Source organism: Protopterus annectens, chromosome 3.part1 (assembly GCF_019279795.1).
Source record: "Protopterus annectens isolate FY-2018-M chromosome 3.part1, PAN1.0, whole genome shotgun sequence".
Taxonomy (NCBI): Eukaryota; Metazoa; Chordata; order Ceratodontiformes; family Protopteridae; genus Protopterus; species Protopterus annectens.
In genome coordinates, this window is record NC_056732.1 from 1510498025 (window position 1) to 1510513886 (window position 15862).

Consider the following 15862-nt stretch of genomic DNA (forward strand, 5'->3'; position numbering starts at 1 on the left):
GTGTGTGTGTGTGTGTGTGTGTGTGCATTTTTTATTTGAGGGTTTTCAATAAAAAAAGTTCTGCAAGATGTGGCATAGGCTCAAATGGAGATGACAAGAAACAATTGTGTAAAAGATTAACCAGCCAAACAGTGCATGCATGCAATACAATGCTGAAACTAGATATTTAATAAAAAACTGTTATACAGAAAAGGTGAGAACAATAATCCCTGAAGAACATGATTCTTTCTGTAATGTCTTTAAATGTTAATGGGCTGACAGATAAATGCAAAAAAGAAAGAGTAGTGAACTATATTAAAATGTAGAGTGCAAATAGCTATGCTACAGAAGACACACTTGGAAAATACCGAACATGTGAATTTGATAAAGAAAGTTTTTCAGGATGTTTATTCAGCAGAATACCTGGGACAAAGAAAGAGGGGTGTACTTATATTAATTGTAAGAGGAGCTCCAGTAATAGTAGAAGAGGAGAAAAAGACAATAATGGTAGATTTGTTGTACTAACCGGCTACTGGCAAGGGAAGAGAATTATACTGGGATGTGTTTGTATTCTACCAAAAACTGCTGTAATGGAGTTTAAGAAAATTCTAGGAGAAATATTCTGCTTTCAGCAAGGAATATTACTCATAGGTGGGGACTGGAATTTGATTTGCGGCAGCGAAGATATGTCTTGGGAGGCCAAGAAAGGAAATATAACAAAGGAGGTTAGATTTTTAAAGACATTTATGAGAATATTTAGCATAGAAGATGTGAACTCGGTACTAGGATTCCGAAGTGAATTTACATATTATTCCCCAAGACACAAAAATTGGGCTAGGCTAGACAGAATTTTCATTTCACAGGAACATGTGTATTTAATTGAAGGTCTTGATACACACCCAATGTTTCAGATCATGCACCAATAATAGCTAAAATAAAAACACAGGGTAATTAAATAAAAATGAGATACTGGTGCTTTCCCACCTATCTGTTGAAAAGAGAGGAATTTAAGGAATTAATAGTAGAAATTATTCAGGAGCTATTAAAGAAGATAGAAACTTCTGAAAATATAGTTAGGGTGTGGGATAAAATTAAAGTGGAATTTAAAAATAAGTTGGAAATAAAAGAAAGGGAGATATGGTTAAGAAGTAACAAGCATTATTTAGAGGGACTGATGAATATTAAAGTATTGCAAAATATGGGGAATCTCACAAAACAAGAAGAGGAGCAACTACAGAATGCTAAACAGAAAATAAGGGATTACCTCGATAAAATGCATGAGTTTAGAAAGATTAGTGTTACGCACCTGTTTTTTTTTTTATTTTTTATTTTTTTATATATATAATAACTCTAGAGAACAAAAACGTTTAACACAATGATTCAGGCAACAGAATGTAGAAAGGGCTGTGTCACCAAGCTTAGGGAGCCTACAACAAGGAAGTTAAGGGATCCTGTGGAAGTATTAGAAATGTTTTGGAAATTCTATGAAAGTCTGTATAAACCAGAGAAATGTGGAAATCAAAAAATAGTACAAATGGAAATGTTTATGGAAGAATTAACTATGCCAAGGCTAGAGGGAGAGGAGGCTCAATTTCTAACAGTTAAGATAGGAGGAGAGATAAAATTAATGATGGTTAACCAATCTTCAGGAAAGTTCCTGGGAATGTATGGTATTCCTGTGGAAGTTTGGAAGATAGGAGGGAAAAAACTGATAAAGATCTGGAAAGTTTTGTTTAACAGTATTTTTAAGAGGCAAAAATTAAAGTGTGTGGAGGTCCTCTCTGATAATCACTGCTTGAACAGAGGAACCAGGCAGGGGATAACTAGAAAGGGAAAGGTAATAGAATGGGAAGACACAAAGACAGCATTTGGACTGCTTTCCATATCAAAAGATTGATATCAGAGTGTAGGCAAAGAAAAAGAAATAGGGGCTTCCTAAAGACCAGCACTAGTAGAGGTTTTAGTAGAATCTAGAACAGAAGTTGCCATTAATAAAGGGTTAATTAGTTGAGCATGTAAAATATTGCATGCTAACTTTAAGAATCAATCAGGGGAGGTTAGGAAGTACTAGGAAGAGAGATAAGATAAGCATTTGTGGCCTAATGGATAAGGCATTGGCCTCCTAAGCCAGGGATTGTGGGTTCAAGTCCCATCTGGAGTGATATAATCTTGGGTTGTGAGGGTGGCCTAATGGTTAAGGTGTTTGCCTTACAAACACAAGGTGCAGGGCTTGAGTCTCACAAGGGATAATTGGCTAAACTTAAAATGGCTCTCAAGGGCAGTTAACCTAGTACTAATTTATGAACTTATAATTTCACAAAGAAACAATGGGAGGAAATAGATGTGTCCCCCAAATATGCAACAAAATCTAGAAGATTTATGATATTTGCCTGGAAGTGTACATAGGTATTGTTATACTCCAAGCAGACTTCAAAGAATTTTTCCTTAGGTTGACAATAAATGTTGGAGGTGTGATGGGGAAGAAAAAGGTAACTGGGAACATATTTTCTGGGAGTGTAATGAGTTGGCAGACTTTAAAGAAAGCACACTGCTCTCTCAGAGATGCTGGGTTAGCAAATTGGAGTAACTAGGAAAAGGATTTTTTTGAACTATGATATAGAATCGGAATTGCTTAGACATAGTAAGGCCTCAATGAGCCTAATTATGATGGCTGCCAAAAAAGCAATTACTAGAAGATGGAAATCAAAGTCTAAACCAACTTTACTAGATGTAGCAAAAATAGTAGGAAAGATAAAACAAGTGGAACTAGGATCTTGAGAAAAGGGTAGAAGCAAATTACACAGGAAAAATCGGAAATGAAGGGTCAATATATGCAGAGGAGGAACAAGGTTTAAAAGAAGGCAGGATTTCAGTAACTGTCTAATAATGACTGGATATGTTAAAAGTGATGTATAATGTTTGCAGCTACTGTTGTGTCGGTACGGTTTGGAGTGTATAATGTTTGCAACTGAAATTGTGTCGCTATGGTTTGTTTTCATGTATATAAATTTAACATGGCCTATGTCATGCATGATAATTTATTTCTCGTTTAAAAAAAAAATGGAATCTGAGGGAACATGTGGTGTAGAGGCACACTTCCCATCTAGAATCAGCAATGGTAGAGCTAGAGGAGCTTCCCATAGGAGAGGGGTTCTCTCATGAGAGGAGGGTATGCCACCCCCTCAACCACCAAGCTTGCTCACTCCTTACATCCAACTCTTGCAACAGAATGGAAGGCTGATTGGGATTCTCAGGCAGTAACAAATGGACTATAGGCTCTTGCCTAGCCCAGGAATGCCTGGCTGTAGCCCTGAAAAGAGTTAAATGGCTAATTGGGTGCAGGTAAAGAAGCCATTGAGTGAGGACCTGGGAGAACAAAAAAAAGAGAGGGAGAAAGAGAGATTTTTCCACACTTCCTGCAATATCTTCTTGCCACTATGTTATGTTTATCTGCTAAAACTTGCCGGTATGTAAGTTATTTCACCCTGCAAAATGTATGTGATCAATTCAGATATATTTGAAATATCAGAAATGGTACTTTTTGTTTAATTCACCAAAAAAGGAGGAAGATTTGTTTTTATGCAGAAAACAAGCATTTAATTTTTATGAGCTTTTTGTTTCCCCCTACAGTCAAGTTTCTTTTTCTCGTTCTGCTCATTTGTTGTCCATTTCTCCATGTCCATTTATTATTCCACACTGCAGCATGGAAGAGATCTGCTTTTTTCAGAGGAAGTTAGTACTATAACACCATACCCTTAGATGGGAGTAGGACAGGGTAAAGGCACCTGCCATCCAGGCAACCATGAAGGGTGCTTTAATTCCTCCAGTCCCCATTCTATCAGTGCCACTTGCCATTCTGCAGTACTTGCTTTGCTGTGGTATGGCCCTTGTCCAAATAGCCTGAGAGTCTGGCTTCAGTCCCACAAGACCAGGGTCATTTAAGGATGGGCATTAATTATGGTCAGACAGAGGGAAGTACCTAACCACACCACAGCTGCAGATGACATCAGTTTTTTTTTTTTTAGTTGTTCATAAATCCACCCCCTCACAGCTGACATGTGCACTTGCATACTACTTCTACCTACCTGTTTATACTGCCACCCATATGCTGATAAACCTACTGTAAAGTGGCTTTGTCGAACTAATTCACATCCACAGTCCTAACTGTTTTCATTGATGCTAGCTGCCATTATTACCCCAATGTGGGGTATAAAGGTGCTGCTCTCTCCCACCCTCCTCATCCAGCTCTTCCAGATTTTGAGATTGGTATTCAGACCTGGGTTGTTTGGGCCATAAGTAGTTTGGTAAGATTCATTAAAGAGTCACAATAGAGTTTAACACAAGAATCAGTTAAACAAAGTGCAGACTTTTAAGAGAAACAGACCTGCCATTTTCAGTATGGATTTTATGCACACAGGTGAAATTACTAGTACACACTTAGAAGAATTAACAAAGAAAGTGTATTGTGTAAAATGTTATAAGTCGTATAAACAAGTCGGACACCAGAAGTAAAGCCCAGCTGAATTGCATCTATAACAGATATGACAGGCAGAGATAAGACATCCAAAATGTAAGCAAGAAGAAGTAATGTATTGTTTTAATTCATGCTTTATACTATAGATGTGGATAAAAGAATGAGAGGAAGAGTTGACTAGCGTTTCACTGATCTCCAGAGATCTGTACTAGAAAAGGGTGTTTTGCTAAGATGTATAAAAGCAAAAAATGAGTGTTTTGAAAATGATATGCATGTTGTTAAATAGAACCATGGAAATCAGTTATTTATACTGTTGAAATAAAAACACAATGGTTTCTGGAAATATATATGAAGAATGCAAGCCAGATTATTGGAAAGAAATACTAAGAATTAATAAGTAAAATGTTAACTTTAAATTTGACATAGGCAGACCATAATATATTGTTTGAAGATAATTTTAAAGCTTCAGAGTTAAGTGACACTGAAGAGACAGCTTTATGCTCATTGTTAACATAATTCTGGCCATCAAATGACAAGTTTGGGTCAAAACTGATAATGCATGTGATGCACATTGTTTTCCAGTCATAGTATTTAAAGTAGTAAATACTCCTAGATGTCCCTGCCACATGTACCCATGACATCCCTACCACCTGTCCCCTACCTTTTATCACTAAAGAGCAGGCTGTAAATGCCATGCCAATCCTAAGCCAAAAACACAGCATCTGTGAGACCTGGTAACATCCCAGGCTGCATCCTACATGGGCTCCAACAAGAATAAGTAACACCATTGGGTACTCTTTTCAATCGTAGTCTAAGCACCGGCTTCATACTGGCTGAATGGAAAATGGCCACCGTTATTCTCTTGCAAAAAGGTGATCCTTCCACTGACCCTGGGAACGATAGACCTATTAGCCTGACTGCTTTATCTGCAAGGCCATGAAGCAAATCATCATGGACCTTATCAACAAAGATATAGTTAATCTTGAAACACTTGACCCTACTCAGTTTGGATTTGTCAAAGGGAGATCATGCTTGTTAAACCTAGTGGACTTTGAGACAGCCACCAAGGCCCTGGATGAGGGAAAATCTGTGCATACAGTCTACCTAGACTTAGCCAAGGTGTTTGACACTATCCCCCACTCAGGCATCATTGACAAACTCGCCCAGCTAGATATCAACCCTTATATCATTAGATGGGTCTCTAACTGGCTCACTGATAGAACCCATATAGTCAGAATAGGGGAAATCCACCTCCAACAGCAGACCTGTAATCAGTGGTGGTCCACAAGGATCAGTCCTGGGACCTCTTTTGTTTGGAATCTATTTCTCCGAAGTACAAGCAAAAACTAAAGTTCTGTGGCTGACAAAATTTGCTGATGACTACAAACTGGGAGCAGTCACAGAATCTCCAATTGATGTCAACATCCTACAAGAAGGTCTTACACAAACAAACGATTGGTGCCAGTTTCATGGCCTTAAACTCAATGCAAAAAAATAATCCCTTTAAGTAATGGTGATGTTCTTGCTAACTACTATGTCAATAGCATTAGCTTCAGTGGTGAGAGACCTGGGTACACAGGTTGACAACAGCCTCACCATTGACCAACATGTGTCTACATTAGTAAGAAGGGCATTCTGTGTTGCTCATTTCATAAGGAAGGGCATTGCCTCCAGAAAAAAAGAAGTTATAGCCTCTTTGCACTCTTCCCTCATCAGGCTAATAATTAAGTACAGCGCCCCTTTTGGTATGTACCTTTCCAAGCACCTGCAGCAGTTGGAGAAACCACAAAGGTTCCGCACAAGGAAAGTTAAGGTCTTCTGTCCTATGTGAATCATCTGAAATCATTGTCACTTTATTCTGTTTCATACAGACTACTCGGAGGCAATCTCTGTCTTGCATACAAGGCAATCTCTGACCCTGCTTTACTGGAAATGCTGCATTTCCATAAGTCAAATGGTACATGGGTTACTCACTCTAAAGACCTTAACCCGGTATGTGACATTAATACAACCTGCTGGAGGGACAGATTTGTCTCCCAGAGGTTACCACACCTTTGGAACAGACTCCCACCTCATGTCAAACAGAGCACCTCATTGGTCCTCTTCAAACACAATCTGGATAATTGGATGGGCAACTCTTGGACAGGGACAATAGGTGCTGATCGTGGTAATAAGATTAGAACTTGACAAGGCTTGTCACGGCCCTTGGGCTATTAGCCTAGTAACTTTCTATGATCCTATGATCCTATTTGGGACATTTGGCTTGTGAAAAGCTAGGAATGATGAAATAAATTCACAGCATAGAAAGAGTTACACAGCCACAGAGACCTCTCTGATACTGTACAGTGCCATGATAGTGATATTATGTTGGCTATGCTGACTATTTACAGGATTTGAAAAGTCTGGCAGGAAAATTTTACAAATAAATAAGTCACAATGCTGCAAAAATAGAAGTTTATGAATGACAGAATTACTCATTGCTTATAACTGAAGATACAGTCTTAGAATACCGATTATTTAAGCTTTTTGTTCAATACTAGGTGCAGACCATGATTTCTTGCAGATTAAATCTAGGTGAAGCAAACTGCACATTGTGTGCATTCAATATTTATTTAATAATGGTAATTACTGTTTGCAGTTAATCTCAACCAAGAAATTATCAAGGACAGTCCCCAGTGTTATACAGCAGGTACTTTCTTACCATATAATTTGTTTTACAAACAGATCATCTTTGATGGGTAATGAATATCCTCCATCCAGTGTCCTCTGCAAGACAGTGCTGTAAGACTTCCCTGCAAGTCAGACAACTGTATATTTTTCTATTACTTGTGTAATAATATAAATGGTTAATCTTCATTGTTATTCTTTGTTTTCCAGAAAGATTCTTGCTAGTGATACAGTGACAAACTTACAGGCTCTGGGGCTGCACTTGCTCATGTAACTGACACCTTGCATCATAGGTTCATAGGTAGGTACTAGGCTATCGGTCCAAGGGCCTAAGTAAGCCTAGCCAACAAGGTTCCCTGGCTTACGGCACCCAAGAAAGTTAATTTCCTGTGCCCCTGTTGAGCAGAGCCACAGAAGTGATCCCCGGGATGTATTTCCTATTTCCCATCCACTCATCAAGATTTTTCTTTTTATTTTTTTCAAATATGTTTTTTTATTTTCAATTAAAATAACATTTACATAATATTTTTAAATATAATTTTAAACAACTATATACAATATTTACAATAGCCTGACTTTCAATTATGTACACTGTATTTTATCAAATATAGAATTAACAGCTCAGTTATCAGAGATACAATATTGATTATTGCAGAGTGTCCAACAAAGATATAACTTTCTACCAAGGATTATTTAATCAAGATTTTTCTTGAAGAGTGCTAATGAGGAACTTTGCTTGACATAGACAGGTAGCTTGTTCCAGAGTATAGGAAGTCTCAGGGACAGGAATCTATCCCTCCAGTATGTCCTGTTCATTGTGGTGACAAGGTTTAGGTCCCCAGAGTGTGTAGCTCGGAGAGATTGTGATTTCTTAAGGTGCAGCATGTCCAACAGCTCTGGGTTTAACATAGTTTTACATGTTAGGCAGAAATCTTCTCGGAGTAGGTAATGTGCTACAGAGTAAAGCTGGAGTTTTTGAGGCGGTCAGTGTATGGCATCTGTTTGAGGCCAGTAATCCTCTTTGTGAGGTACTTCTTTGGCTTTTCCAGCTGCTGCAGATGTCTTGTGAGGTACATTCCAAAAGGGGCGTTGTACTCTATAATGGGTCTAATGAGTGCCGAGTAGAGGGGAACAATTACCTCTTTTTTCCTGGATGAGAACCATTTTGTGATGAGGTGTGCCACATAGAAGGATTTCCTGACTACTGTGGCAATGTGATTATCAAAGAAGAGACTACTGTTCACCTGGGTCCCAAGGTCTCTTATCACACATTCAGCGTTAAGTAGACTGCTGTTTATGTGGTAGTTCATGGGTACAGAGTTTTTACCAAAGGGGATGACAATGCACTTTTTGTCATTGAGCTTGAGGCTATGCCTCTGACACCAGGCATCTGTCTCAGTGAGGCCCTTCTGTAGGATGTCCACATCATTTGGGGACTCAACTGTGGCTCCTAGTTTGCAGTCATTTGTGAACTTCATTAGCCAGAGGCCTTCTTTGTTAGCCTGTACTTCAGAGAAGTAGAATACAAACAGGAGAGGTCCCAGGACTGAACCCTGTGGTACTCCACTTGTCACTGGTTTGAAGTCAGATTTGGAGTCTGCAACTTTTACAGTGTGTGTTCTGTCAGTGAGCCAGTTGGCAACCCATCTTGTGATGTAGGGATTTATACCTAGTTTAGTGAGTTTAGCTATAATTCCAGAATGGGGGATGGTGTTGAAAGCCTTGGCGAGGTCAAGATAGGCTGTGTGAACCACCTTACCCTCGTCTACAGCTTTGGTGACTGCCTCAAAGAAGTCGATCAGGTTCAGAAGGCATGATCTGCCTTTCACAAACCCGAACTGGGTGGGGTCCAGAGTTTGGAGGTTACCAGTGTCTTTGTTTATGAGTTTCATGATGATACGTTTCTTGGCCTTGCAGACCAGGCTCATCAGGCTAATAGGGCGATAGTTCCCATGATCAGTGGTGGCTCCCCCTTTGTGAAGTGGGATAACTGTTGCTGTGCGCCATTCAGTGGGCACAAAGCCTGACATGAGACTATGATTGAACATGGTGCTTAGGTGGGAAGCTAGTTCATTCTAAATTTCGTGTAAAACGCATCCTGGGATGTTGTCATCCCATGGATGCTGTGTTTTTGGTTTTAGAGAGTACAGCTTTTACCTGCATAGATGTGATTACAGGGACTCTGCATTCTTCCTGTATAGATATGGGCCTTTTAGGGGGTGAGAGGGGGGTAAAGTTAGCACTGAACCTAGCTGCCAAGATGTTGGCAATATCAGTTGGTTCTGTAATTTTCGTGCCGTTGTGCTGTAACTCAGAGCAGATCTGGGTGTTGCCATTGAAATTCTTGACTTAGCTATAGAATGCTTTGTGGTTGCCCTTAGAATCAGCAGCAATTTTGTTTTTGTCAAAGTCAGTCAACAAGAAACTTGGGACCCTATATAGAATTAAAGCCTTCCTTATCCCGAATGCCAGGGCAGCCACAGCCCGTTCACACCTTCTCTCTACCCTACTATATGCCTCTCCTGTCCTCACTCACCTTAACAAATCTGATCTGGCCAAGCTCTCATCCTGCTATAATCACATTGCCAGGTTCGTTGCAGGCCTACCCTACAGAACACACCACTGTACTAACCTGAAAAAGCTTGGATGGATAGAATTCCCACACCTTCTTCACCAGTCCCAACTCATAGAGGCCTTTAAAATCCTTAAACAACCTGAGAATACCCCAGCACCAAAAAACTTAATGACTCCCTACTCTAATCTAAGCTGCCTTCGCTCAGCAAACAGACTCCTTGTCCAAACAACTAAATCTCTCAACCTAGGTGGTGACGCGCTATTTGCCAACACCACTGGTAAAATATGGAACTCTCTCCCAAATAACATCACGCTTGCAACTTCTCTAAGTCAATTAAAAATAGTCTAAAACTCCACTTCAAGTCACACTGGCTATGTCCTTGCTCAAACCCAGACTAGCTCTGTGCCATTAACTAAAACATAAACAACTAGCTAAGATGAGAAGTACTTTGTATACTGTGATAGAGAAATATGTATCCTGTCTAACTCTATGTCATTATACTGCCTACCGTCCTTATGTTATTAATGTTACATTTGTAGTAATCTCAGAAATAGTAATGGCAGTCTTGTACTTGTATGTAAATAGCCTATGTTTTTGTTAAGTTCTTTCAGCTCATTTACTGTACCTAATTATCAATGTAACTCTGTTGGAGCTTTTCTCCCCGGGCCTCCGCTGAAAAAGGACATGTATCCAGTCGGACCATCCCGGTTAACAAATGTAAAATAAATAAATAAATAAATTTTGTAGCTAGCTTTGGAGGATCTTATAAGGGTTCTCAGCTTCTTCCTGAGGCTGACCAGGCAGCTCCTCCACTCATGGGATTTTACTCTCTTTTGCAACAGTTTCTTCCTTCTGTTGTAGAGTTTGTTTATGGCAAGGGACCACCAGATTGGCTTCCTTTTTTTGGAGGATATCATCTTGGTTCTGTGTGGGATAGCACAATCCATGCATTCGTGTAAGTGCTTATAGAGTGTATTTGTATAGGATTCAGCAGTCATAACAGTATTGTCCATCTGCATGGGTGTCATGAATTTCACCACTTCTGTCTTAAGAAGCATGAAGTTGGCTTTGGAGAAATTTTTTACTGTAGTTTCCTTAATGGTGGGTGAGGGGAGGGTGCCGGATATCTAGGGTGAGCTTATGGTCAGATCTGACCAATGAGGAGTTGATTTCGGGTGTGGAGCACTGGTCACTCATGTTGGTAATGACTAGGTCTAAGACATTGTTGCCCCTGGTTGTGGTGTGGATAAGTTGATCTAGGGCATTGAAATTTATGAATTCCAGAAAGCATTGAGCGAAGGAGTTGGTACATGAGTAGTTTTCCCAGTTAATGGTGTGGTAGTTGAAATCGCCCATTATTAGGGTGTTGGGTTGAACCCTAATATTTCCAGTATATCAAGAAAAGAGGAGTGGGAATCCTGGGGCATGGTGGGAGATTTGTAGCAAGCTACAATTTTGATTGCAGTTTTGCCCAGAGTTAATTGCACTTGGATAACCTTGGATGCATTATGCTGTGCAACTAGCCTGGAGGTGTGGATATCCTTAATGAATATGGACACACCCCTGCCTTTGGTGTTCTGGTCCAGGTTAGATGGCCAAAAAATGTGGTATGAGTTATAGCCTGGTAATGCAGGGGTGCTCTCTAGAGCCTTGAACCAGGTCTCAGTCACTGCACAGATATCGATGTTCTCCATTTTAAGGAGTGCCTTGAGTGAGTACATTTTGAGATTTAGACTTCTAGCATTGAGTAACATTACCCTCAGTTTTTGCTTGCCTGTTCCTGTTACGGTGGTGAATTTGTCATTTGACTCAAAACACACAACCGACTCCAGTATAGTAAACCACACAAACATCAGGATAAAAAACTTTACTGATGTATTTGGTACCTCGGCTTACGCCTTCAAGGAATAAATTTATTCCTTGAAGGCGTAAGCTGAGGCACCGGATACATCAGTAGAATTTGTCATTTGAACCTTGCCTAAAAAACGCACTATAGGGGCAGCAAGAGCCTTAGCCAGTATCCAGAATCCCAGAGGCGACAGGTGCAGGCCATCTCTTGCAAAGCGTCGTGGTCTGTCAACCATGCCGTCCCAGGCAGAGAGATACTGGATCCCCTTAGAATGACACCAGAAGCTTAGCCAATTGTTGAAGTCAATCATTTTGTCCTTGTACTGCGGTATCATTCTGGGCGATGGCCGGATGCTACTCAGGGCTAAGGTCATACCTGCTTGGACTACAAGATCAGAGAGCTCTTCCATGTCTGTTTTCATGTAGTCCAGGGAGGTATGTCTCAGGTCGTTCACACCAGCATGGACAATGAGAGAGTTATATTTGTACTTGTTGTGGAGTGACCTGAGTGCGTGGGTTATGTGGCGGATTCTGGTACCTGACAGGCAGCTGTCAGTAACCTTCTCCTTGTTTAGGTTGATGAGTGGGACATCAGTGTGCCTGACTATAGAGTCACCTATGACTAGATGCGTAGGTGCAGGGGTGCAGACTTCCCTAAATATGGGATTTAATAAAAAGTATCGAGGAACTGCTGATTGGTGAAGATGTTAAAACCAAACAAAGATAACCTATCTAGGAGGATCTTCTTGTAGAGCAACTGTTAAGGTAAGAATGTATTCCTCTGGCAGTTCAAGCCAGCCAACAAGAGCTTCACATGCTCATCCTTCATCAACTTGTGGCCCAACACATGACTATTACAAAGGCATTTTCAGCAGCAGAGTTGTAATGCATATAGATATTCTTCACAGTCGTTGACTCCCAGAGAGCAATATGATGAAATTATACTTAATTAAAGATGGCAGCTTCTCATTGCATCAGAATCAGGCTTCAAAGCTAGTTTCATTAAAGTCCAGTGAGACATGTACATTAAATCACTGTGTTTGGGGTGAGAGAAAGAGACAAGAGAGTGTATCATTGAAGTGACTTTTTATGACCCTTGAGCTTACTGCTGCAGTTTGTGTTAATCCCCCTTGCCTGCTTGCCTGTTCATAGACCTTTTTTTTTTTTTTTTTTACAGTTGACTCTTTTTCCGACCAACGTCTAGACATTTAGGAAATGTGGTTCTCATTTTAGACTTGTCATGAGTAGAGTCAATATGGTTCTTACACCCTCCACGTATCTCAAGCAAATTTTCTTTTTTGTTTCTGGATCTTTACAAAGTCTAGTAGTTATCACAGAATACCCTTCCAGTTATCTGGAGAGATGCTGTCTGACTTACCTGTTGGAAAAGAAAAAAACAAACAGGCAAACAGATCAAAATAATAAAGATAAATAAAAATGTGACTGGACCAAAACTTTTCACATTTTGTGTCACTGTGAGATGAGTAATTATTGTGCACATTCTAGGCTTTTACCCATTACCAGCTTGAATTCTGTCTCTGTGCGATAATGTACTAAGATATTTCCTAACGTGCTGGGTGTGGTGCATTTTAGTACTGACAGGAACTCATCAAAAATATTTTGATGGGAGTACAGTCTGATTCTTTAATGTTCTGTGTGATGTACAATTATATTGGGGTGGTCTTGATGATAAGAAAGGAATGTATCCACTTGGAACCCTTAACAGCTAATAAACCAAGCACAGGAAAGTGTCTAAAACAACTAGTAAACACGAAAAAAGACACCCTTAACAGCTGATTTAACACATCAAAGTGTTTATGTTAACCAAACTTTGTATGTTTTCCAGAGTTACAACCGTAATTATTACTAACTTGTATTCTGGTCCTGTGTTATCAGATAAGATTTATTCATTCATTCATTTCTTTACTTTGTGATGGAGAAAATATGTCCTAAGAAAAAAAGCAAATATTATAAAAAACAGTGTGTCATGAAAAACTAAGTTCATGTTTTGGTATCTGGAACTTTGGACTGGTTGGATTTGAGTGAAGTCTCGGTCCTGTGATGATTAACCTTTTGGTGTTTTAATTTTTATTCAGGGAAGATCATCCAGAACTAATGGAAGAGAGAAAGAAGTCAGATCTCCCAGAAAAGCCCAAGACTCCACAGCAGCTTTGGTACAACCATGAAAAGAAGGCTTTCCTGAAGCTTCACCCAGATGTAATTAAATCTTCCCTTCTTTTTTGTAATTACTATGCCTGTTTTTGTTAGTTGGTTAAATGTTACAGATGGCCTAGTTCACTCTAAATATACATTATGTGGTAATAGGAATCTGTATTTGTTGTGTGTGAACATGTTTGTTAAGCTTACTTAGCTTGGGCAGTCAGCTGAGGTCATTTTGAAGCAAACCGTGGATAACACAAATCAATGGTTAAACAAAAAGTCATGCAGGATAACAGGTAAATTTAGTGTTTTTTTTCTTTGATTTCCACTTTATTCAATGCCAGTAAAGTCAGCATTACATATTTTGTGCATTCCTCATCCACAGAACACATTTCTAAATCTCCATCAGTGACCTGGCATTGAAAGTAAGTTAATTTAATTGACTTATGTCCTATTTTCGTGTCTGTGTTATACATAGCTCAGGTCTACATCTGATGATTACAATTTTCAATTTGTGTATAGAGGCTTTTTCTACATATAGATATCACAGATCAATCTATTCACCCTTGTTTATTCTTCTTTATTTGTTAGCATAATAGGTTTTCCTTATTTACACTGTCTGTAACCTCATTTTTCTGTTTTGCGCATAAATTTAGTACCCCTTTAAACTGTAAACATCATACAATTATATACATAATGTCATATAAGACGGTCCTGGATGGATTGAGTGAGAGAAGACGTACAACACTTAAGCATAATTGTTTAAGAAGGTAGAAGAGTAGCATTTTAACAAGAGAATGATGACAGATGACACAGCATCCTGATCCCATGTAGAAAATGAGGATAAAAGGGGGGTGATTTTCGAACAGTGCTAGTTTTTCCTTTGTTTCCTCCCATTGATGACCTATTAATTCAAACTGCTAAAATTCCCCCACCAGGAGTTTGTAGCAGCAACTCTGTATCTGGTTCTCATGACCCAATGGAGACAATTTGATAAAGAGCAATAAAAACAGCATACTTCTTTCTTTCAGTGGCTAGGAAATAATGTTTTCTGAAAGGATTCAAGTGTCTTCCCATTATGGGAGAGCAATAAAGATAAAACAAGACCAGACAGCACTTAGTAGAAGCACAGGGTGTACCATGCATATTAGCATGGATAACCTTCCCTTTTGGTTAACCCAAGTCTATGAGTGTAGCTGCCAGTTTGGGACTATTGTTCTTATAAAACTTCAGTATTTCAAGATGTGCATAGTTTTGTGTATTTGTTATTTAATTTTGAGGGCATTCAGTTAATTAAACATTTTTTTAAGATGTGACATAGGCTCAAGTGGATATGACTAAAACAACTATATAAAAAATAGCCTGCTAAACATTTGTGTGTGCATGTAATGCAAAAGCTGGAACTATATACTTAAAAAAGCTGTTATGAATAAAAGATGGGAATAATAACTTTTTAACATAATGACACTTTTTATTATCTTTAAATGTTAATGGTCTCACAGATATATCCAAAAAGAAAGAGTAAGGAACTATATTAAAATGTAAAGTGTAAATAGTTATGCTACAGGTGATACATTTGGAAAGAACTGAACATGTGAATTTGAAAAAGAAAGGATTTCAGGATGGATATTCTGCAGAATATCATGGACAAAGGGAAAGTGGAGTACTTATATTAATTCCTAGATGATAGAAGGGGGAGATAATACTAGAAATTTTGTAGTAGTAAGGGGCTACTGGCAAGGCATGAAGATTACACTGGCATGTCTTTATATTCTACCTAAAACTGCTATTTTGAAATTTAGACATTTTTCAGGAGAAACAGTCAGCTTTCAGCTAAGAATATTACTTATAGGTTGGGACTAAAATTTGATTTGCAACAATGACAAAACTTGTAAGACTACTTACATCAGTGTAATATAAGCTGTATAAATTGGCACATCATGGAAGTAAACCTACCCAGAAAAGGATAACATCGCATCTGTAGATTTTTTTAAGGGTCAAAACAATTTATCACTCAGAACTCCAATGAAGACAAAACTTAGTAATCTGAATGCATGGTTAAAGATTCCTTGGGACACAGGCTTAGAAAGCAAATCCTTATCAAGTATGCCTTTAACAGCTGCCATCATACAGTCAGACTTACTGTTAACAGTGGCTGT

The 15862-nt window shown here is 38.9% G+C and overlaps 1 protein-coding gene across 1 annotated transcript in view; it reads left to right on the plus strand.

The window, feature by feature from the left end:
* The window catches only part of LOC122797796 (nucleolar transcription factor 1-A-like), an 892813-nt gene that overhangs the window by 382409 nt on the left and 494542 nt on the right, over window positions 1-15862 (plus strand). Inside the window, exon 7 of the mRNA XM_044066317.1 lies at window positions 13640-13760. Within this exon, the coding sequence (XP_043922252.1) occupies window positions 13640-13760 (121 nt within the window). The remainder of the gene's footprint in view (window positions 1-13639; window positions 13761-15862) is intronic.